The 24,668-nt window shown below is 40.7% G+C and overlaps 1 protein-coding gene and 1 long non-coding RNA gene across 17 annotated transcripts in view; one reads left to right on the forward strand and one right to left on the reverse strand.

Moving 5' to 3' along the window:
- LOC143902815 (uncharacterized) overlaps window positions 1–8,198 on the forward strand; it is a 26,730-nt gene extending 18,532 nt beyond the window's left edge. Inside the window, exon 2 of the long non-coding RNA XR_013258490.1 lies at window positions 5,835–8,198. This is a non-coding gene — a long non-coding RNA (uncharacterized LOC143902815). The remainder of the gene's footprint in view (window positions 1–5,834) is intronic.
- The window catches only part of LOC143902809 (protein muscleblind), a 435,206-nt gene that overhangs the window by 3,768 nt on the left and 406,770 nt on the right, over window positions 1–24,668 (reverse strand). For 5 of the 16 annotated variants that reach the window (XM_077415980.1, XM_077415982.1, XM_077415981.1 and 2 more), the window contains 3 exons: window positions 22,795–22,977; window positions 18,090–18,131; window positions 12,424–17,491 (listed from right to left, as the gene is read on the reverse strand). In XM_077415980.1, coding sequence (XP_077272106.1) covers window positions 16,031–17,491; window positions 18,090–18,131; window positions 22,795–22,977 — 1,686 coding nt within the window. In that variant the 3' untranslated portion in view covers window positions 12,424–16,030. Of the gene's footprint in view, window positions 1–12,423; window positions 17,492–18,089; window positions 18,132–22,794; window positions 22,978–24,668 lie in introns of those variants that run through there. The other 11 variants (XR_013258482.1, XR_013258485.1, XR_013258489.1 and 8 more) reach the window with 4 other exon arrangements.

Consider the following 24,668-nt stretch of genomic DNA (forward strand, 5'->3'; position numbering starts at 1 on the left):
TTATTAACCCATCGGCAAAAGATGTATGCATATTATATGTACACACACACACGGAAACACACACGTACACTCGTATCTAGAAGAATTATTCGTATATCCGAAATATATATAGGAGACAAATGCAGCAAATAGATTAAACATCAAATTCCAGAGTACGGTTTTCGTGTTAGCAAAAACGTTAAATCAAAGCATTAACAACCTACCAGACAGATATATATATATATATATATATATATATATATATATGAAAAATTAAGTTTAAACAAAAAAATTATTAAAGAAACGAAGTATAATCGCGCGAAAGTATACCATAGGCTCACCATAGAAGCGTGCAAAATATATGAAAATGTATCACAAAAAATGTAAACGCTAATAACTTATTTTATAGTGTGACTCTCGATAATCTCGGCAAAAGATTATCCTGCGCACTTGTAATAATCATAATAATAATATTAAAAAATCTTAAACATAACAGTAATAAGAATTATAACAGTCATAATAGCATTAATAGCAACAGTATAATAATAATCGTAATGATAACGCTAGTAATAAGTGGTTTAACTATAATATTAACCATTATATAATAATAATAAACAATTCTTGCAATTGCATAAGAGATAACTCGCTACGAACACAGAGTCTGGTCATGCAAATAATGGCCCGGGAGAAGGGGGGTATCGTTGCTTGAGTGATCATCGGTGTTACTCGAAATGTCGATCGTACCAAGTGTGATTAAATGATCGAATCTCGCGACGACGACGGAGGTGACGACGAGCGGTCGTGTATCAGCGATGATAATATAATATCATCACCCAAGCATTAATGTGCTGCCAAAAGCCAGCTCACCATCGACTTTGGTTCGCGTGCGTAAATTATGAGACCGAAACACACACATTCACTCACTACTGAAGCTACGGAAGAAAAGAGTCCTGCAAATGATCCACGCCAGCGAACCAAAGTGATTTAGAGTGGCCGCAGTAGCGAGAGGGGGAGAAGGGGCGGGGGGTGGGGGGAAGAATTGGATAATCAGCAATTATATCGGCAATATCGTATAATATGGATGTGGGATGTCGTAAGCCGTCAAATTAATAATATTCTACTGCAAATAAGTTCAACACACTATGTCAACTGCGACTCCGCAACCATAACGACAGAGCTAGCCAAAAATATGGGTAAGAAACTAATATATATTCGAGATAGATGCGCAGCGATCGGTAGATCCGATCGTTTTCCGTGCGCAGGGAAAGCCTTGTCAAAATGGAAATGATTATTGGTTTCGAATAACGGTTCGGACGTAAAAGCTTCGCACGCGCTTCTTTATTCCATGCCCATGTATACTATATTTTGTGCCTCACGGCAGTTAATTGCGTCGAAAGCAATCAGTGTGCAAGCGTAAGAGACACGTTTTTTGACCAAGTAAGCGGAAATGAGCGGTCCAACTGCGAAAACTGCGTGTATTTTTGCTCTAAATCAGTGACAAAGATCTCAACTCTCAAATTGATCTTCAAGATCGATCATCAAAGGCAGATATCTGTCCTTTAAAATTACTCGAATTCTGTTCACGTCAATTCGCTTCGACTTTTTGGCAAGGATAACATTACCTTTCGCAGCTATATGCCATATGCTAATTCGGAAAACAAGAGGACAAACGCGTTACTCATAAACGTCCTAAATGGAAGAACAGTGTTATGCGTCAATGTTCCGTCGCGAAAGCCGGCTCTTCTACAGCTCTTTGAATCTACACGTCGTAAATCACGCCATTGTCATTGCCCAATGAAAATGTGGACAGCTCCGGCGAAATAATCGACTTCTTCAGAGAATTCGAGATATTTTAGTATTTCGAATAATTATTCGACAAACTCGTGCACGCGCACATTTAAATTCGGAAATTATGATAAATATTACGAATTTCGTGTGTATGTCAACGCGATGCATACGATACCAACCAGAGAATACGAGTTATCATAACTGCACTGTTTCAAAAAAGATATAGATCGAATAATTGCTAAAACTTTCGTTTAACGTGATTGGCTTAGTTGCACACTTTTTAACTCGAAAACAATACAAATACTTGATATTAAAACTAAATTAAAATACTTTTTAAAACTCTCTTGATACAAAAAGGTGTAATATGTATATATATATATAATTATTTTATAATTTTATAATTTTAATTATTATATCTCATACTATAAAAAATAATTTACATAGTATGTATAATGCGATCTATAGATATTTATGTAAAAAATCCATTATCAGAGAATTTGAAATTTAATTCTTAATAGATTTATAACTTAACATCTTCTCGGAAGAAATTTAGGTATTTCTAACAGAAACAGATAGACTTCTCCGAAATAAAAATCATCCAACTATACTAATTGTAAGCGATTTAGAAAAATTGTGATTAGCAAGAATTGTTGTAGCAAAAGAGATTATTTTCACATATATTATCGAAGACAAGTTTGCGCAGAACTCAGAAATGTATTTCATGCCCTCCGGTTTCTCAATACGCGCTCCCTTAGTATTGTAAAATATTAATGAGCATGCAGTTTACACGCCCGACACTCGTAACAGCTGTCCGTATCGTAATTGCTACTTGCGGTAAGATGCACTGCGAGAGAAAAAAATAAACAAATAGATATTGAAGCGTACAAGGATGAAAGTTGCTCTCAGACGTAGCATTAGATTCAGTCGTAACGAATACAAAGAAATGTTTAAAAGACATCCCGACAATATCCTCATCCACAAATAACGCGCGCAACGTTAATCAGACAAGCGGTTCAAGACAATGGCATGATAGATATATAATAATATGTATATGTATATAATATATATAGATACATGGCAAACCGTTTAATGGCAAAAGTACTAATCATACTAATTACTGTATAAGAAGCGTGCATCTCTTTCTTCGTGAACAGGTTTATTCGTGTGTGCACGTTGTTTAAGTGTGGGTGTGTATGTCTGTTTACTGTGTGTGTGGGGGGGGAGGTGGGGGCAAAGGGGGCCGAAGGTGACGACAACGCTTTCGAAATAGCATAATAATAATTATTGGTATAATAATAATAGACAAACACCAGATAAGGCAGTGGTTATTCGCAGTTATAGTTGCGGTGAGCAGTCGTGAGGGAGATGCCCCCGAAAGCTACGTGTTATAGCCAAGGTTACCGAGAGATGCGGATTATACAACGTTTCACTCTTCGGACAGAGAAGTAAACGTCAATTTTCCTGCTGCCTAAACAGCGCACGAGTAAAGAAGAAAGCTTGTTCCATTCATCGAGCGATATCCGAGGATAACATCCTTTTCCCTCGTTAACCTTGAAGGTTAGCAGCAATTAAAGTTCGAACTTGCATCAAAGCGCGCCACGGAATTTCCAACTTTTAAAATCCAAAGATTATTCCGCGGGATCGATCTATAGAGATAAGAAAGAGACGAACGTTGTAACATGTACAAGATTCATCATTCGCGCAATGTTGTAAAGAACAATGCAACAATGACGAAGGTAATAACGTACGGATTCCCTGAAGTTCGATTAGTGAAAATAATCGTGGCTTCTCGCTACTGCGATCTTCAAGGAATCGCATGCTGAGCAGACTGGCCAGCATGGCGATACGCATGCACGCTAAAACTTCTCTCACCCGGTTACCCGAACGGCGCTTGTGATGCAAATTCGAGACCGGATAAAAAACTGGTTACAATAATGAGTCTACCTGTCCGCAGCTGTCTGTGTAGACGACACAGTGAGCGTTTTGGGGGACCATTTGGGCCCCGACAGTGGCTAAGGCTGCTAAGGCGATCCACATGCAGCAAACGAGGCAGTGTTCGTACAGTATTTTTTTTTTTTTTTTTTCAAGTATTGGTAGTTTTTTTTAGTGGTCGTTCATTACCACAGTTGGTTGAATTCGGTGGAGAAGGCACCAGATCAAAGGAGACACGCGTGGAGCGTGTCCTCGGAGCATCCAGGTACATGTACGACAGTGAGATCGAATTCGTTTTATCGTTCAGTTCCAAAATTTTTTTTATGCGTGTCATTTATTTAATTTTGCGTCATTGTTATTATTGTTATTATTTTTTTTTAATTAAGCACTCCACGAAGGAACATGATGAGTCGTCGGTTAAATTGCAGTCGCAGCCGTTCGTCGTCCCGATAAACGCAGCGCCGGGCCGGTACGCGAGTAACGAGTGAAAAAGGGCGAGAAAAATGAAAGCGTAAATTACGGAAAACGAAAGTGTAAATCGTCAACTTGTCGTCGCGCCCGTCGTTTATTTATTTATTTTTTTTGTCAAGTTTTTGTTTTACACGCATGGTCGTGCAAACGAGAAGGGAATTTCCGAGCGTTGGTTGCCACGCGTGTTATGGAGCGCGCGAACGGTATGTGTGTATTCGAGCGCGCAATATTATACCCATTTTAAATTCGATGAACGACGGATGCATGTACCGGGGTGTGCCGCACAAACATTAATTCCGATTTTGTCCACGGGGGCATCAAAATAATGCGGCGGCAGTGCACACATACCAAGCCAGCGTTTCAAGAACATACGTATATGTTCATTATAAATAGTGTATAACATATGTGTGTGTGTGTGTGTGTGTGTGTGTGTGTGTGTGTGTGTGTGTGTGTGTGTGTGTGTGTAAGTGTGTGTGTAAGTGTGTGTGTGTAAGTGTGTGTGTAAGTGTGTGTGTGTAAGTGTGTGTGTAAGTGTGTGTGTGTAAGTGTGTGTGTAAGTGTGTGTGTGTAAGTGTGTGTGTAAGTGTGTGTGTGTAAGTGTGTGTGTGTAAGTGTGTGTGTGTAAGTGTGTGTGTGTAAGTGTGTGTGTGTAAGTGTGTGTGTGAGAGTGTGTGTGTGAGTGTGTGTGTGTGTGTGTGTGTGTGTGTGTGTGTGTGTGTGTGTGTGTGTGTGTGTGTGTGTGTGTGTGTGTGTGTGTGTGTGTGTGTGTGTGTGTGTGTGTGTGTGTGTGTGTGTGTGTGTGTGTGTGTGTGTGTGTGTGTGTGTGTGTGTGTGTGTGTGTGTGTGTGTGTGTGTGTGTGTAAATATATATATATATATATATATATATATATATATATATTGAAAATGGAAGATTACATGTAGAAGTATGCACGATCAAATAGAGGCAAAATCGGGAAAAATCAATCAACCAGTCGGACCGAAGCGCGTGATAAAGCGGAGAACAAGAACGCATGTGTCAGGTCGCCGCCACCCATCCGCGAGTATATACATCATGTGCATATATATTATATGTGTATAATCGGTATTATCATATCGTTTATTTTTTGTTTTATTATCGCGGGCCGCCATTTTCGAATCACGCGACAATGTTCGAATCCGTATATCGTTTTATTTCGTTCATTCGTTTGCCAAATATTTATCAAACGATTCAGCGTGGCCACCAACGAACGAAACGAGATCGGCGATTGTGAGAAACAAAAAAAAAGGAGAAGAGGGAAGAGGGAAAAGCACCGACAATCCATCACCGTGTAGTTTCGTCCATGATTGGTTAACGAACGCGAAAAAAATGATTGACGATTTTGCATCGAGTTTCAAATGGCGTGCGACCAACGATATTGACGATCCGTGCGTACGCGTGTTATTATTACATATTTGTCATTTATCGTGCGACGCAGAGGATAATTTTACGGATAGGCGATAACGAACGTTTGTTTTTAAATATTGATTAATAATGTGGCGTATTGATATTTTTTTGTCGCGAAGATTTTCGACATACGAGCGGGAGAGTTGTCACACAATCGCCACACGAGTGTAATTCGATCGAGGCGAGGCGAGGCGAGGATCGTGAATGGGAGCCATCGTATGGATCGTGGGTGTTTCAGGATTCATCAATTAGAGGATTGGATCGGCGCCACGTAGGCCATCACACAGGACGTCAGGGATTGCATCGGTCGGGTCGGGATAAAAGCGTCGGCAGGGGTAGTGGATCAAACGGTATGCACATGGTGAATTTTCAGTTGAAAGACGCGTGCGGTGGGTATCCAGGCGAGGGCAAGCATGAAACAGAAAGTTGAAAGAGAGACCATGAACGATCGCGCTTCAACATGCACCGGCGGTGGCGTGTGTGTATGCATATATATATATATACGTGTGGTACATATATATGTAATTGGCTGGTACACATTCGTCTCGTACAGAGCCCGCACGCGTACGCCGATTCAATTCTTGCGCTGCAAACGAATGAATAGGTATATATAGCACTGCATAGTATATTAAACTATACATAATGTCTAAAAACCGTGGCTGACCTCCAACGGTTAATAAAATAGCCACGGGCAGCGAATCCTTCGAACGAGTACGCTCTCTCGTGCATTCTTCTATGAAGCTTTGCGTTTCAAGTACACCGTGTTCGCATGCGCCAGTATAAGTGTCTATATCGAGTTTTGTCGAGGTGACAGAGAGTTTAACCAGGCAAATAGGTACAGATGACTTCCCATTTGGAGCAATTAATGCATTCCCAGAAAGTATCGAGCCCAAAATCTGTGCAAATCAAAATCGCTTCGAGCAAAATTGACCCGATTTCCTCTTTTATCCTAAAAATCCTTTTTAAAAATCCCTGAGCCCATTTTTCAATGCATTTAAATTTTTTTATCAGCTTGAGATATAATAATAACTGACTGAATGAAATTGAAAAGATTAATCTGAAAGTTTAATCTTTTTAAACTTTGTTCATTAAATTACTCTTCCAATTCGTTTATTTTACCATTTTGTTCCCAGATCTCAAATTACTGTTTTTTCTCTAACTCTGTTAATTATCGTAATGAACATTTTTAATTAAAACATTCTATCAAGATAAAGATAGATTATTTATTCGCACTTTCCGCAGATATATCGCAATCTTTCTAGACGTTTAAATATCCTCGTTCGCAAATTTGATTTTCACATTGGTCTCCGGGGAATGCCCTTAGCACGCAAATCGGGGGCTACTTATTAAACTAGTATACGTTGTACGAAAAAGACGCAGAATGCTCAGGTAAGCACATATAAAATCCGTATCTCCTACAGAATATGTAATTTTGTGCCAACACTCTATATAAGAAAGTAGTAAATTAAATATATTATAGAATAAGTACAATTAAATGACGATGGAGCTAAAGCTTGCATTATGTAATACAATAAAGTGCTACTGCGATACTTACATTGGAAAGAGTGCTGCATGTCGATTTTTTAATATCGGCGCAGGTATGCGGGTATGCAAGAAGCGTCGCTTGCGTTCAAATTCTTTAGCGCAGAAAAAGACAGACAGCGATATATTGATTATTATTAAATGGCAAATAATCTGGTAAGAATCAGAAGATGGCTATATTACAAAAGCACATATAACTTTTATTAGCCACAAGTATAGAGCGCAGCAAGTGACTTAGGGCTCAGTCACAATGAGTCAAAATATAGAATAAGATAAAGGAATAAGGCATGTTGTATCTCACTTTAATGTACGTGTACTGAAGTGAGATGCGACATTCCTTTATTCCTTATTCCTTTATCTTATTATTCTTTATTTTTCTCATTGTGACTGAGCCTTTACTCGTATTACAGTACGGCAGAAACTACTACTTACTAGAATTTCCGCGGAAACCGCGCGATTTCTCTTCGGGTTCTGTCGATATAAAGTGCTTCAACGCGCAACAAACAAAACAAGCAGTAACTAGATCGCCGCCGTTCGACTATTAATAGTGGGAGAGACCAATCACGCTGAAATGTGTACTTTTTGCGCGTATATCCGTCATTTGCATTCGCGAATCGTTATGTCCGGACGATTAGAACGCGATACCAAACTATCGAATCGTCGCGAATATGAGACTGCAGTTCGGAGGTTAATTTGCTCCATGCGTGAGTGCAGAACAATAAACTTTCGTTTATGTATTTGCGTAATTGCGTTTGCTTACTCGACACGCGTATATACGTATGCAGTCGCAGATATTGCATTCGTCAAATTGCATCGGCTATTCTGAGCTCTTTTTTTTTCACACCGCTGCGCTATCTTCGTCGCAGCCGCAATATCGCGCGCGGACAAATAAGGATCGTTCGCAATCGATCGGGTTCGTGGCGCGCGTTTGTAATCGCAGCGAAATTATACCGACGATGTAAAAAGAGAAGGTAGTCCACGTTATTTGCCGATTGCGATTCGCTGCGAAATAGCTCTGCCCGCCGAACATGGCGGAAGCGGCAAACGAAGCGCAACTAGAAGCAGCTATAGCGAAATCATTTTGCTGCGATTAAGTACGAGGCTGTAACTGACAATACAGATAAATTTTTACTTTTTAAGTTCTTTCCACAAAATTATGTTACTGTTGCAATATAAAATAAAATAAAATAAAATATGTTCAAGATTTATTACAGCCTTCTCTCACTCTCCCCCCTCCCCTCTGTCTTTCCGTAAATTGTAATAAATATTATGCAAAAGAGACCAATTGATAAAAATGTCATTTACTGCCTCTTAACTTATCACGTATAGTTGCGTAGCGTCGTTACGATCTGCGAAGATCAATGACTCCAACATCGCGATGATAAACTGCCTCTGAAATAAAATATTATGTAATAGTGTGCAAAGCGATCACGTTTTGGAGCTTTTTCGTCAAGATTTTATATTTACAGGAGGCTCATTGTGCCAAGCATTATGGAAGAGCTTATTAGGCACACACGCACATCTTTACGCAGGCTTAGCAATGAGTAACAAAGAAAGCTGGAGAGGAAGCGAGAGGAACGCAGGATGATGAAGTGGGGACATATCAGAATATTTGAAAAAGGTCGCAATAAGTGAAACGAGTCCGTTATATCACATGCTTTAATTACCAATATCGGAATAACTTTTATTTTGAACAATTCTCATATTCTATTTTTTTTCTCGATCCAAAATTCCAAATCGTCTCCCGGAAGTACAGAAGCCGTATACTACGAACGTAGCGTAAATAATATCGGATTTCATCAAAGCGACGATAACGCGAATCTAATTACCAGCCGTGCCTTAAACCTCTTTCGTTCACGGCGTACGATCACCGACCGAAATCAACGTAAATAAAAAACTTATATCGCGTCTCCCAAAATTTATTCTTACCCCACGTTCGAAATATATACGACTTGCGAGAGCACGATAAAACGCGATAAGAGCGCCGACCTTCTTCTCGATGACGATCAACCATCTTTGCCGGGGAACGGAGCTTGATGTGGCGATTGTATAGAATCGAATAGGAATCAAAAGGCCAAAGGATCGACGTGTGATCGGGAAGATACAGATATTAACATATCCAGATACATCTCTCCTCCGTGCCTCAAGAATGTCGCAACTAAAGCGCGGGAAAAGCCGTGAGGGTTTTTGAAAGGGGAAGGCGTAGGAGGTGAAGATTACAGGGAAGAAGACGAGAAGAAGAGGACAGCGAGTCGTGAGTCATACGGTACTCTCTTTTTTTTACGGTGTTCGCCATAGTAAAAGCGGCTAACATCTACGTGGTCTTAAGAGGACTCGCGTGCTTGGCGTAACTCGCGTGCTCTCGGCGAGTGAGAAATCATCGCGGATCGTAGGAAAATTAATTGCAACGATACGCAGATGAGCAATGATATAACAACGGCATCAGGAATTTCGCCAAGAGCACGCAATAGTGAAAGAATACGTCGAAATTAATGTAAGTGTAACTGATCCGCGGGAAATTGCGATCGGCGCCGGCGTGACGTCGCACCGATCGCAGCGGGTACGCAAACAGCGTGATATAACACTGAAAGAAAATAGTAATACAAATTTTAAAAGAAAAACGTTTAACAGAAAGTGGTTACGATACAAGCACTGAGTCGAATAGATTCCGAATGAGAGGAGATTAAAAACAAGGGAAGCAGGAAGCGAGGCTAAGACTGTGAGCAATAATGGGCGCAATATCGAATAATACACAAGTACATATATATATATATATATAATACTATATATATATATATACACTAATATATGTATAAATATAAATATTACAAGGGATTAGCGAGTCTCTCGGGAAGTTCTGTTTCACTTTTCTTTTTATCATATAGAAAGAGATGAAATAAGAAGAAGCATTAATAAAACAAATATTCATGCATTTCTCAAGCATTATTATTACAAATACTGGCTGACTCCTTGACAAACCCCGTGAGCGTGCACGCGCAAAAAAACGCAATTCGAGACCGATGAGATCAACTACATCTCTCTATCTCGAGTCGGCGCAAGCTGTCGCGTTTCATCACTTTTCGCCGTGCCTCGCGCGAGGACGATGATTAAATCCCGATCGCATCGACACACACACATAAACGCGCGAGTACACACAACACGATGGTGAATACAAACGAAAGAATTCGGACAGACTCAAGTATTATAGACCCTGCGCGCGCGTACAATTGTTGAAGATGCGCGCGGACTTTTGCATCTACACATTCCCGAGATCGTGCGTAATGTTACTCTCGACATGATCGATATTACATATGTGTGAGCTCTGCGTATGTGTGTGTGTGTGTGTATGTATATATATGTTTACATACGTATATGTATAATAATGTACAATGAGAAGAATTATAAGAGACAGTACAGTACACAATAATAAATACTATCTGATGCGTGTATAAGTAGTTATAGTCGTAAAACGTTTCTCTCATTCTCATCATAATGTGTATTCGAACATGTGTGTATATGTGGTTATGTATATATACAGATACATAATCCACAAAATAATTTCCTGTACGTGTAATTAGTTCCTTGTGGAATATGTCCTCCTTTCTTTCCTTTCGTTGCATCGCGTTAACTTATATGCAACAACGACAATACGATACATGTCTGTATATATATATATATATATATATATATATATATATATGCAATTTATCTTAATAAGGGTATATAAATATAATTATATATCGTGTAAGTTTTTTCTTTTTTTTCTTTATCGTAGTGCTTCGTTCCCGCGTCGCATGTCTGAATAATGTAGGCATTTGTTGTATACGTGTTCTCTGTGTGCAATGGTGTATAGAGTGCAAGGGGAAGGCACTTCCGCTGTTTTGCCGATGTCACACCGAGAACACGGGATTGCGTCTCTCTCTCCCTTTCTCTCTCTCTTGCTTCTCATATCACGCGTACGAGACACCCCTCTCTACTCTAATACATATCCCTTAAAAGAATACACTCTCCTCTAGTAAAATATAATGAACATTCCTCTTATGGAAGTACGTAGTAGCTTTGCGATAAAACAATCACAGTTCTAAGGAAACATTTTGCTACATTTGATGCAACAACGGCGGCGACCGATCGATCGCTCTTCGGACCGATCGCGTCGAGCCCAAAAACGCGATTCCGGGTTTTCGGTGTGAACTTAAAAATATCAGCCACCCTCTCGATAATGTACGTATATAATTTGTAGACATCAAGTTTTTCAGGAACCCTAAAAGTGTATCGGTCCGTAATCGGTATTTCAGGCTCGATCCTATCGACTCTCCGCTTATCCTTGTACCTTATAGAGCTGTCGTTAAGTCGAGTACGGAACTTGATCGCGCATCATCGCCGCGAATCCTCGGCTTGTCCAAGGCCGTTAGGACTTTGCTTATGGATTAACGTTATTATATCGCCATCTTCTCTCGAGGCCCTTTAGCGCCGATGACGTCACGTATGATACCGTGACGCGTGGCATCATAAGTACTGATCGTGAGTTCCAAGCTGACGCCATAGAAGACACTGAAAGGGCTAATCTTACTATACTCCAGTGCCACGCGCATGCGAGAACAGTGTGTGCGTGTAACGTGTGTACATATGAGTGTAATACATTATATATTATCACATAGGACCGCCGCACGCGCGTTTATCCTAAGGATAGAAACAATTTCTTCCCTCTGGGACACGGCGCCTCAATAAATTCCCTTGGTCACTTGTAACAAAACGGCATTTGTCTCGAGGAGTTCCCTCGCGTGGCGTTCATTATGGAAAACCCCATGATACCCTTGAGAATTCTCGATTCTGACTTCAAAACAATATAATAATCACTTTTAACTTATATAGATTTTAGTAAAAATCTATCTTTCAAAACAAATAAAATTCGACGTTACAAACGTTAATTCGTCAATTATAAATGTATAAGTTATGAGCGTTTGAAAAATATGTATAGATTCTTCATTTCAATAGAAGAACAACTTTAGATCATGGAAGAAATATTTATAAAGTAATTATTCGAATATTATCAGATAATACGTTCATCATGTACAATTATATGTAAAGTCAAATAGATTATAAGATAGTCAACGACATACTAAATAAGTAGGCGAATAAGAAATATTTTTATCTGAAATCTATAATTCTATAAGAATGATGTGTTTTGATTTTTAAATTACGTGCTGTGTGTGTGTGTGTGTGTGTGTGTGTGTGTGTGTGTGTGTGTGTGTGTGTGTGTGTGTGTGTGTGTGTGTGTGTGTGTGTGTGTGTGTGTGTGTGTGTGTGTGTGTGTGTGTGTGTGTGTGTGTGTGTGTGTGTGTGTGTGTGTGTGTGTGTGTATCAATTTACGGTTTAATTATCCACAGATTATTCTGTGATGTTCGTTATTGTTAAAAGTTGAAAGTCGCTAGTCTAGAATCATAAGACGATCTCATTCTACAATCTTGTGCGTTTTCGGCATAGGTGACACTTTATAACCCTTTGGAAGAAGTTGTTTCTAATACCGCGGAAGAACCGAAGGAATTGTAAGGGAAAAAAATGTGCTTATTCTCCAATCATATCCGTATCTCGAGCTCTCGGGCCAGGAGGAGAGATACGACATTGTAATCTGAATAAAATTTCTTAGCAATTGCAATTTTCCACGTCACGAGCAGGACCAGGATTAAAACTAAACTTTTACGAGAGAGATTTAAGATAAGTATATCGCGAACTTTTCGCATGGAGCGATAAAAGTACATTTCACTTGCATACGTGCCGGGATTCTCGGAAAATACCTCGTCTCGCTCTGTTCTTCCGCGTTTTCGTGTACACAAATAATTCCCACCGTCGTACAATTTGTTCGCTTGGTTTTTTTTTCGTGAAAATTACGATACGACCGGCCGTTTCGTTTCTTTGCCACTACTATACGTGCCAGCGAGTGTGCTTTTCATATATGTATGTGTATATATATATATATATATAATTATATTTAATATATATGACACATATTATGTAAGATACATTATATGTTATATATTATATATTATTAAAATATATATATTATATATATATACACACACAAACATTTATATATATTATATACGCATACAACTTTAACACATACGACAAATATCTTTCAATTTCATCCTGTATATAAAAAAATTATTTACAAACGCATATATACATATATATGCTTATATGCACATATGTATATATGTTTACAACTATACATTAGGACTTAAACAAACTTTCAAATCACTGGCAGACACGTGAATGCGGACATGCGGAAGAGAGGAAAGTAAATGTACGCGTGAATACGTCTCCCTGTGTTTTCTCGCGTACAAATTGCGCTCTTTCAACTAACACCGCACAATCGCTTTTCTCTCTTACCCTTATATGCGCGAATTAATAAAAATATACGCAGTGTCTATCATGTAAGTCGTGTGAGTGTCTTAAGAGTAATGTTTGTGCGGTCGTGTACCACGATGCGCATGTGAACTCGTTTTCTTCCCACCTTCGAGGGGCAATCAACGAGACATTTTCCCTTCCCGTCCCACCGCCTTCAAGGTTGGATCGATCAATTTTTACTCTCCATCCTCTTTCTTCGTTCAATTCCACGTAAATATATCCACATATCCCGCGGACTCGCCGTGTTTCTCTTTCTCTTTCTCAATTGTTTTCCGTACTTCTCTCATTCGGCTAAATGCATAAGCTCATAGGTCGCAATTGACGAAATTCACTGTGTGCAACAGACTCCCCCGAATTGAATCCATTAGGACAGAAGAGTACGTTGTGTTCGAGCACGCTTACGCTAAAGATAATAGATACGCTAAGTATAAAACAAATAACTACCCTAATTTCTAAGCATATTACATGACAACTAAGGGCCTACTGGAAGCGTCGCATCTTCCAGTCCGAATTTATACTCGATGTGCAAGGTGTTTTTAGGAAATATATGTCGCCATATACAGACATAATGTATATTCTTATATCTAACTAAAAAAAAAGATAGGTCAAGTCAATAAAAATTTTAAAACAATTTTCTTTAAATATTAACAAATATCACGCACAAGTCACGTGTAATCCAAAATCTATCATGTGATAACGAAAAAAACAGTTTTCTGAATGCACTACGTAATGCTAAAATGTTAAAACCAATGTACTTTGCGCGATTTTTTTCTTATTTAACATTATTTAACTTCCTCTTCCGAGACGAACAAATAAAATAAAATTTTGAAAATATTACTACAATATGTAAACAAGCAAACCGTGCTCTAATAAAATAATCTAACGTCGAATAATAATTATTTCAAGAACCCTAATCGCGAACGCTAATTAACACTATGGACTTAAAGGCAAGTATCGCACATAACGTGACATAGGCCAAGCGTCGTTTTTATCTTCCTTGTTTCGGACGTTATACGTTAAAATTGGACGAATGGCTATAACGAAAACTTGTGTAATTCCGAAATAAAAATATTGCAATGCCGTACTTACGGCGCAAGTTGACTTATTTACAATAATTTAGCTTATTAAAAGAACAAAACGGAGCCACGCAACGACACATAACATTTCCAATAGTTCTCTACAGTAAAACAACGCTAATTATCGGCAAAGTTAAAAACTATATCAAGTATATCGCAAATCCCTATTATTCTAGAGAAAAAAAAATCATATAGTAAAATAGATAATTAATGTAATCCAACACTTCGGCCACGCTCAATTTTTCGCAAGCTCTTTCTCGCCTTCTCTCGAACGCAGTCTTTACCGGCAAGTCGAAATTTCTGGTCGAAATTAAATTCAGGTTTATTTCGACGGAAATAAGATCGGAACGGTAGTCATGTCTCCCTCAGTCATTTAAGCAAGCAGGTTAATATGACGGGAAAAAATCCCACACTTCCTCGCATCGTTCACCATTCTCTTCTGCAGTTGTACGCTTATAACGCTCCAAATGGAATTGGGTCAATAAGGCACTGTTCACCGACAATGTCTGACTAGAAAATGAATCTATTTTCGGAACTTGTTTCTTTATATCAACATCTCTCGTCTCAGCAATCGCTCAACTGAATATTCTTTCCCTCTCGCGAACGAAGTCCGATTTCTCGCTTTTTGAGCATCGGCGATGGAGATTAATATCTTAGGACTGCACTTTTGTTTTTCTACATTTTTCGTTTCATCGATGTAGTCGATGTAGTCGAAGATTTAAATACGTAATTTTTTTTAATAATATCGAATAAAATTAAAGCTAACAAATTGCAATTCAATATTTTGTACATGGCGTATAAAGAATGTATATGTTGTACATACATTCTCTCTCTCTCTCTCTCTCTCTCTTTTTAAAACACTTTTATCAGCAAAATATAGAAAAATCAAATAACAACGTATGACAAGAAGTTCACCGTCTCCACTTAATCTCCACTTATGTGATTTATGCCGAAAAGTATAACATTCTAGGACTAATTCCCACTGAGTTATTGTTAACTAATATATCAAATATTCATTTAGCTCAATTTTATAGATTTAATGTATTTTATTAATCTTTTTTATTTCCACAAACGCTATTATTTCTAACCGTTCTTATCAATCTTACTGAGACTGAAACTACGAAACTACGAAAATACAATTGCGAAAGTCTATTCGGGATCGTAATAATTTTTACGATCCGTCATTCGTCTCCACAATTGAACGCTAATTGTAAAGAGATACTCTAGAATTATCTAAAATGCTGCACGACTACCGCGCGATCGGTAGCGGCAATCATCGTCCGATAGCGACTATCGCGGAAATCGTTCGCTCGTTCTCGCGAGGGAGAGAATGGAAGGTGCTCGAAGGAAGGAACGGCACTCTCGTGAGAAGAGACGAGTCCTCCCGTGCCGGCAGGCAAAGACGTCTTTACGACGTCTTCATTTTCTTGTACGGTTGCATAATCACCCCGGAGCTCACGGGAATCGCTACCTGCGGCTGCGCCGCTATCGTCGCCGGATTGCCCATCTGCGGTATCTGCGGTACACCCGCAGCCGCAGCCGCGGCCGCGGCCGCTACCCCGGGTACGCTGCCTACTCCAGGTAGAACAGCATACGGATTCTGGACATGGTGATAGGGCGAGGTCTGTACAGTCGCAGCGCCGGGTATCGACGCTTGGACATATGGATTCGGCAAGATCTGTTGTCTGATTAGGGAATATGGGTTTATGTGGGGGGTCGCTGTGGGCGGCGGTCTGGAGTACGCCAGGATACCCGCGGACAGCGGTGAGGTCAGGGCGCCCGGGATACCGGCCAGACTCGAGATGACGGGTCTGGGCGTCGCCGCGGTGGCTTGCAGACTGGCTGCCGCCACCGCGGGATTCCCAGCGGCCGCCGCGGCGGGATTCACGAGGTTTTGTTTGTTCAAAGCAACGCCGGTGTAATTAAGCGCGGCGAGCTGGCCGAGGCCGTAAGACTGCGAGGCTTGCGAGAGCTTGATGGCTTTAGCATAGTTTTTCTGAGCAACCTCTTTAGCGAGAGCCGCTGGATCGAGATGGGCTGGTAACCCATCTCGATAATGGGAGGCCATCCCGAGGCTGTTGAGCATATTCAGACTCGCCATATTGGAGTTATAATTGCTCATAGAAGTCATACTTGTTATCGGTGACATATTCGCCATGGAAGCCATGGAAGCCATCGAGGTCAGACCGGCCATGTTCACCACGCCGGGCATCGAGGTCAGACCGGCCATTGAGGTCAACGGGCTCATCGCTGGTGGCAACGTCAGCTGATTAATTTGGTGCTGGTGCTGCTGCTGCTGTTGCTGTTGATGTTGGTGTTGATGTTGGTGTTGGTGTTGGTGTTGGTGTTGCTGCACCTGCACCTGCTGCTGCTGCTGCTGCTGCTGCTGCTGCTGCTGTTGCTGCTGCTGCAGCGACGATGGGCTCGAGTGATTCAATTCGGGGGAGTTACGCGCATTTTCGACATCGTGATTCTGCGTGGTAACCTGCTGCTTGTTACTGCTGTTACTATTGTTACTGTTATTGTCAGCAGTCGGAGGTGGCGGCGGCGGATTGTTGCAGGGATCCATCAGCACGCCATTGTTGGCGTCGGCGCAGTTATTGACTGTGGCGCCAGCGGCTCCCTGGGAGGAGGAGGATTGCACCACCATCGCGTGGTGGTTGCTTTGCACGTTCGGAGGTTGCACGACCGATTGGTTAGAGGTTTGGGTGGGTAGGGGTGGTGTTCCAGTGTACTCACATGACACAGGCACGAAGGGCTGCTGTAGCTGCATTAACTGTTGATAGGTCGTCGCACCGGTAGGCTGATAGACCGGCACGCCGGACTTGTCGGCCGCCGGTCGTTTATACGGAACCATCCCTTGGAAGGCCTGCAAAAAGAATTGTAAAGAGATTCGTGATTAGAATGGGTTTGTGACGTGAGCGACGTGGCCACTCTCGAGCGGAAGCTTCCTCCGTGAAAGCCTCGACTCCGTTTTGGGCCAGGGATACGATATATTGTTCTCTTTTGCGTGCTCATGAGTTTTCTTGATCCAGCCGTGCAGGAGACGTCGGGTTTGACGTGGCCGAAAGGCCGACCTCTTTCGTCCAACACAATCGTAAATCGTAATTCGTAACAAATTAGTATTTTAAGATGAGTTGATATCGATGTAACAGTGATTCTTTCGTCTTCTTTGCAAAACAGCGATTAACGTCGCATGTGTCGCAGCCGGGAGGAATTACATCTGCGATGTTAACACTGATTTACAAAGAAACAATCGCTGCTATCTGCGAATTTAATGATAATGCGAAAAGAATTTTGTCAGTAGAATTTTTACATCTCGCTGCAAGAAATTGAAATCTCCTAGACAAATAACACTCCTGGATGGGAGGAGATCGTGTTAATCGCGAGTACAAACGGAGCGATACGCGCGAAGAAATGGATCACAGCATATGAATTATGATTCAATGTTTAGGTTCTGCACTTACAAAATTCTCGTAGTAGAACGACCCGACAGACTTCATGTCCATCTGCAACAAAGACAGGATCGGTTTCAACTAATTTCGAGGACGAGGCGCGTTGCGTCTGTATAATTGGATTTTCGAGATGGGAAACGAGAAAGGGTCGTGTCTCAAAAAAACGAGGGGGACGGGGGAGAGTAGACGGTGACGCGGTGGAGAAGAGTGTTGGACTTGTGGTAGTGTGTAAAAGTTGTGCCGATGACGCAGCTTGCGGCGACGTTCCCAAACGACGACGTTTCGTTGTTGGATAACTGCAAAATGTTTTGTTCGTTCGTTCTTTCTTTCTTTCTTTCTTTTGCACTTTTCCTCTGTTTCTACTACTGGGAGCGTGTCAGAAAGACCAGCCATTGTTATATATCGAGGACCGTGCGCGGCTCGATTAAAGAGAGACCGTCGCCTTACATTAATAAACGATCAAAATACCGATCGAAAAAACTGCACTGTCGCCTTTTCCTATTAAGATTATTGCGAGAGCAAAGAAGCAGGAATCGCGCTGTAACAAAGTGTCGATGCTAATGTCCGATCTGAAAGCTTTTCGTCCATTTTTGCGGAATAAATGTGAAGACAAATGAATCGTTTCTCATTTGCGAGCGAAACGGAGAGACTGAAGAGAAAGATACAAAGAGAAAGAGGGACAGATAGAAAGAAAGAGAAAAAGAAAAAGCAAGATCGAGAAGAGATATTAATAAAAGGCAAAAAGTTGGGCTTGGCTCGGAGAACAAAAGGCTTCGCGATACCGATACGTGATGCGAAAGTTGCACAACACGGATTCACGAAAGCTGGTAAGCTTGCGGTGATACTTGGTGAGCGGACACTTTGGTAAATCGTCTGCGAGAGGCAGACGCGTGCGCAACAAAGAGGGGAAAGCCAAATCAAAATCTCTATCGAGGTGTAAAACACGGTTCGAGTTAGAAGCTGCGGTAGACGAGATGCAAAAGCTCAGAAGCTGACTTATAATAAATTGGCCGGGGTGAAACATATTGTCACAGCGGCATAGATATTACATACATATATGTATATGCGTGTTAACACGCGTTCCCGCGGTTTGCTCACCAACCAAGGACTCGGAGTCGCGTAACGACGCACGGATACAATTTTCAAGAACCGTGACTTTACGAGCAAACTTCCCGATTGCACCGCGAACGACTCCAAACTCGCCCGTATGCGCTTCGCGACTAAGAAAATAAACGTAATTGCGAAACGTTGCCAGTAAGCGTGTGCGCGAAAGCGAATCAGCGTCACACTGCGTTTTGTTTGCTTGAAAATGTGCAACTGGCTATCACGCAAGAGGCAACATGGCTTTCAGCTCTTTATCATTCGTACTGACCGTTGCTGTCTACTAAGACTTCCGAAAATATATTGATATATCAAAACAAACGTAGCAAAAGTTTCCATCAAATTTTTTGCTTCTCCGATCACATATTAAGAATAATAAAAATAATAATAAAAATAAGAAAACAATAGTGGTTTATATATATATATATATATATATATATATATATATATATATATATATATATATATATATATATATATATGTAGAAATAATACACTTTAGAAAGAGAATTATAACAGCGTTATTCCTTTTAATGAATTTAGAAATGGCTATGCGCTAATCAACTTGACGTTATTATGACTTTTAAAAATTCAGCATAACTTTCTTTCTAATTATGACTTACATGTAAATTAGGCTATAATAAAATTCATTTAAAGTTTGCTTAAAAAGAAAGATTTGTTTGTTCTTTAGCTCTATACAGTCAGAAAACTTTCGACTTCAAATTCACCAAAGAAAATCCGTAATTCCCATATCTTATGATATATCTTGTGTGTACGCGTACAGAGAAAATCCATTCACATTCGACTACTTCGATATTATCACGTTTCAAAATTTTTGTTCTGAAATATTAATACATTTCTGCAACAAGAGTTCGCATTCTTATGAATTTATATGGATTCTATGCAGGCACTTCTTCTTTCTCTTCGCATATTGAAAACTCACGTACCGAAAATACCGAGAAGTTATGCGCGCTTTCTGAAGAAAGCCTCTATTTGTACAGCGAAAATCCATTTTCGTCTTGGCGTTCGGAGTTAGAAAGTTGCACATGGATAAAATTACGTCTCAAACCCGAACGAATCTGTCGATCGCGCTTCAGATGCTGATTGACAGTATTAGCGACGGAGAGATAGAGAGAAAGAGCGAGATATATATACGTGATATGTATAATATATAAAGACAGAAGTAAAAGAAAGGGTAGTATTAAAATAGGTAGCAAGTGTATGTAAGCGATCTACAGTGCTCTTTAGCAGATTCGACGTGACTCTAACGAAGATAAAGGGAAGCCGTCTCGCGGGCGGCGATGTCTCGATGTCTCGAAACGCGTCGCGGCGATAAGGGTCCGCTTGACGCGATCCTTCGCGACAAGAACTTCCAAGAATTTTGGTCATCGTCCAGAGCGTCGAGGGGATGACGTTAACGTCCACCATCACCTCGGTAGTCGCTTAAGCACAGCATGCATCATCGGCGCAAGCTCAGAATTTACACAGATCTAACGCTCCGCGTAGACGCAGCACCGCGGTATGCAAGATTCGTGGCATACCGCGAAAGTGCGAGCCTTTAGGGCCTCACGACTCGCCCTCTTTATTCTCTTTTACATTTCATTTCGCGAAGGAGGGTCCTGACGTACGGAGATTAGAGTCGACGGTTGACTTGCCGAGCTCGCATCGAAGCACGCGCACACTTCCGTATCAATATATTGCGTCCATCGTATTCATTTCTATCGTTTCATTAATCCTTTAACGTTGAGAAATCTTCAGTAATCTCTTCTTCAATCCCTTCCAGACTTTTTAACAGTTAATTTTTTCATAGCAAAAATTTAATAAGAAATCAGTTGTCATAACTTTAGCGGTCAAGCGCCTCAAATAAAATTTTTGTCGAAACACCTAATCGATTATCCACAATATGAAAAACATAATAGAAAATCACTTTTCACACGCTCGCATTAAATGTAATGAGAAAATAACGAGATGTCATACGTCGCGACTACACAATTTTTGCCAAATTTTGTTAAAGGATTAAAGACATATTTTAAAGCATATATCTGCAACCAATTCGAATCTTTCTCAAGTGTTTCAACAGTGCGTGCGTGTCTCGAAATGTAAGCGCGGCCAACGAGCGGATAACAATCGCGATGAAAAGTGTACTCCCTTCACGCAATCGTGGATCCGCTAATTTCGTTGGCCAGGGAATCGCCAAGGGATAAATGTATGTTAAATCATATCCGGTAGTCGCTAGCCACGCTCAATGTGCCTCCGTATGGACACGACTTTGATGGAATATGCACTTTGCGTATTCTCTTCACAGAGAGAATCTTTTCCGCATTCGTGATAATACAAACGCGTGGCTAGCGATCGAAAAAAAAGTAGTAAGCGATCTATAAATACATTACGAGGCGTAAGCTCTGGTACGAACAACATTGCAACGAACGACAGTGGAAAGCGAAACCAAGAAAAAAAAAGATATAGTCTCTAGAATTTTTTATACGCGATTTGTTTTTGGATAGAAGCCGATGCGTTATCGTGTACGATACGAGAATAAACGTGGTGCGATATAAGCGTCATGCGGTAGATAAATCGGATGTTATAACACATCTTGCAAATTATGACTTTAACTTTAAAAAACGATTTCACTCGCGAAACCGTACGTTTTATTATATGATTTTTTTCAAGCAAATTCTTTCTTTTGTCGCGTGACGCGATTATTTATCGCGTTGCATTACAAAGGTTAGAGGGGTTTCAATAATGACGCCATACGTGGCGTCGCTAGGCTCATAGAGGTTTCAGTTATGGCGCCGTGTGTGACGTTATTGGTATTCCAGTATATACGCTTCAATCACAACACCGTGTTGGTATACAAACGCGATATCTCGTATCGTTAGGTTTACACGCGTCAACTGCAAGGTTTCACCGAAACGTTTTCCCGTTTTCTTTTTTCTGGCTGATAAAGAAAACAGCTTGTTAGAAATAAAAATGGAAGACAGGAGCTAGAGCTCTAAGCGCGCTCGGCAGTGTATTCACAATCGCAATAACTGTAATCATAACTTAAAGATACGACTACGTGGAATCTCCAGAAAATGGCCTGGAACCGTCTCGTTGCGGTCGCCCAAACTTTATACCGGGACGCAAACTTCGCGACGTCGCTCGTAGCGCACGAGACCGGCAAGGTCGATTACATTTACGACGAGGAACGTACGCTTAAACCTCTCCGTTTTGCAAAGTTTCCCCGATTGAGCACAAGCAAGTACGAGCAAGTACGGGCAAACACCAATTCGAAATGCCGCGAGATTAGCATAAGATTATATGACTGCCAGCGATTAATTTCTTGCATTCTGATTAACGATGTTGAAAAAGCTGTCAACACCGCGACTGGATGATAAATGTAGCCAATAATATCTAACGCAATATGTATTCGAAACGTCGTTAACATATCTTGTTGTATTGTGAATTTATCGGTCAACTTCTTGCTGGCGCAATAATATCTTCCATCATATCAAGGTACAGAAAATTTTGAAGAATATACGATATACACGTATATATGTGTCAGGATTCTGCGAAAATCGCTGTGACATCGAGGCCATTTTACCGGAGTCCAGCTACGAAAAAAAGGAAAGTGTACTTCATGCATAAGCCGTGGTACCATTAGCAGATCATCATTGGAGTCGCGCATCCGCTTCTTGCCGAGCTCGATGCCCGCCATACCGGCGCTCTGAAGTCCTCCGGGCATCGCAGTTGCCGGCACTCCTGATACTCCGCCAGCCAACGTACTCATTCCCGTCATGTTCGTCGGCATCGTCGCCGTCTGCGTTTTTTTCGTATCGTTTCATATTTATTTTTTTCGTTTTCATGTTCACACGTTCGTTCGATTTTGTCCGATTCCACGGTTTTTTTTTTGCGTTTTTATACGTGTACACAGATTTCAGGTTTTTACAGCCGCATACACAGTTTTCCGTGCGTCGACCACATCCGTTTCCGTTTTCGGCATTCCCGAGACATTTCCCAATCAAGACATTTTTCGTGTGTCAGCATATTTATACATATTTTGTTGTATCGTTGCGGCGGTCGTAGCGATGGTGGCATATATAGGTTTTTTTCCGTGTTTCGGCACATGCGTGCGGTGGCATCGGTCGATCGTGCATATTATTTACGTTGATTTTTTTTTTTATTATTTGCGTTGGTACAGTTTTTTTCCGAGTTTCGGTCGGCAATATTTCGCAGGCGTTAATTGGCAGGTAGCGAAGCGCACGAAGGTATTGTCAGCAAGCATGTAGAAGCATCGTCAGGCGGAAGAGGGCAAGATAAAAATCAAAAAAAGAAAAACAGACCAGTTGAGGCTAAGGCAAGAAACGACAGCCGCGATATAATTCTTTTTGTCTTATGTAAAAAAAAAGAAAGAACACATACTTGTCACGCGTGCATGTATGGGTGTATACGTGTGTGCGGAAGCGTGTTAGATATGTCCCGCGTCCCGCGTACAGATTCGCGAATTATACGCGGGGCTCGCCGTGTCGCGCTTATCGCGGCACTACTTTTTGCCGTTCTTCGTGAGTCAATACGTGTGTGCACACGCACACGCACACGCACACACGTGCCACACGCATATACGCACGGGATTTACAATATTTTTGCGTGAGCTTTTGTGCGATCGCGCGTAAGATGACACGTCCGCCAATGCGTAAAAATACCCCACTGGGTTATAAATACACCGCTCGAATTACTCGCACGTGCATCCCGAGTTACGTAACTACTCCCGTTTATCACGCCACTCGATATCGCTTATCGTCCAATTGTTGCCTTTCTATTTTTTACCATTTTAATTTTCTACTTGTTTTTTGGACGTACAGCGCAAGTTCAAACAAATTTCGAGAGAGTAGCTAAAGATAAAAATATAAATCGGATGCAGATTTATATGTGCGATATCTTTGCACGTTTCGAATAATATCAAAAGCGAGTAGAACGGTTTGAATCCGACACGCGATCGCAATCTTCTTCGTCCGATAAACGCGGCTGTGATAATCGTGTATCCGGTCAGCCATTTACATTATTTTAAAAAAATTTTAAAAGATACTTTTCTTCGTTGTAATAATCGTGTACGCATTTTAGCGTACAAAACTGCACTTTGTATCAAAACATGATGGATTTTCAATTATCGACAAGTCTCGAGAGAATTATCGGCGAGAGAACTCGCCTGACACATGTGTAGGCATTTGCTTATTTAACGCGTTTTCCCTTGTTGTACCGCGTTTATCGGTCTTTTACCGCATTACTCATTTGGAATGCGTGTAGCAACGCGACGACTCGCGGAACGCAAATTCCTACGAGACAGACACGAGTATAAACATCACCGATTAATAATAATGGCAATAATAATATAATAATGTTGATGATGAGGATGATAATAATAATAATAATAATAATAATAATAATAATAATAATAATAATAATAATAATAATAATAATAATAATAATAATAATAATAATAATAATAATCAT

The sequence above is a fragment of the Temnothorax americanus genome, unplaced genomic scaffold (genome assembly GCF_048541705.1).
Source record: "Temnothorax americanus isolate GAGA-0224 unplaced genomic scaffold, ASM4854170v1 Scaffold40, whole genome shotgun sequence".
In the NCBI taxonomy this organism is placed as follows: Eukaryota; Metazoa; Arthropoda; class Insecta; order Hymenoptera; family Formicidae; genus Temnothorax; species Temnothorax americanus.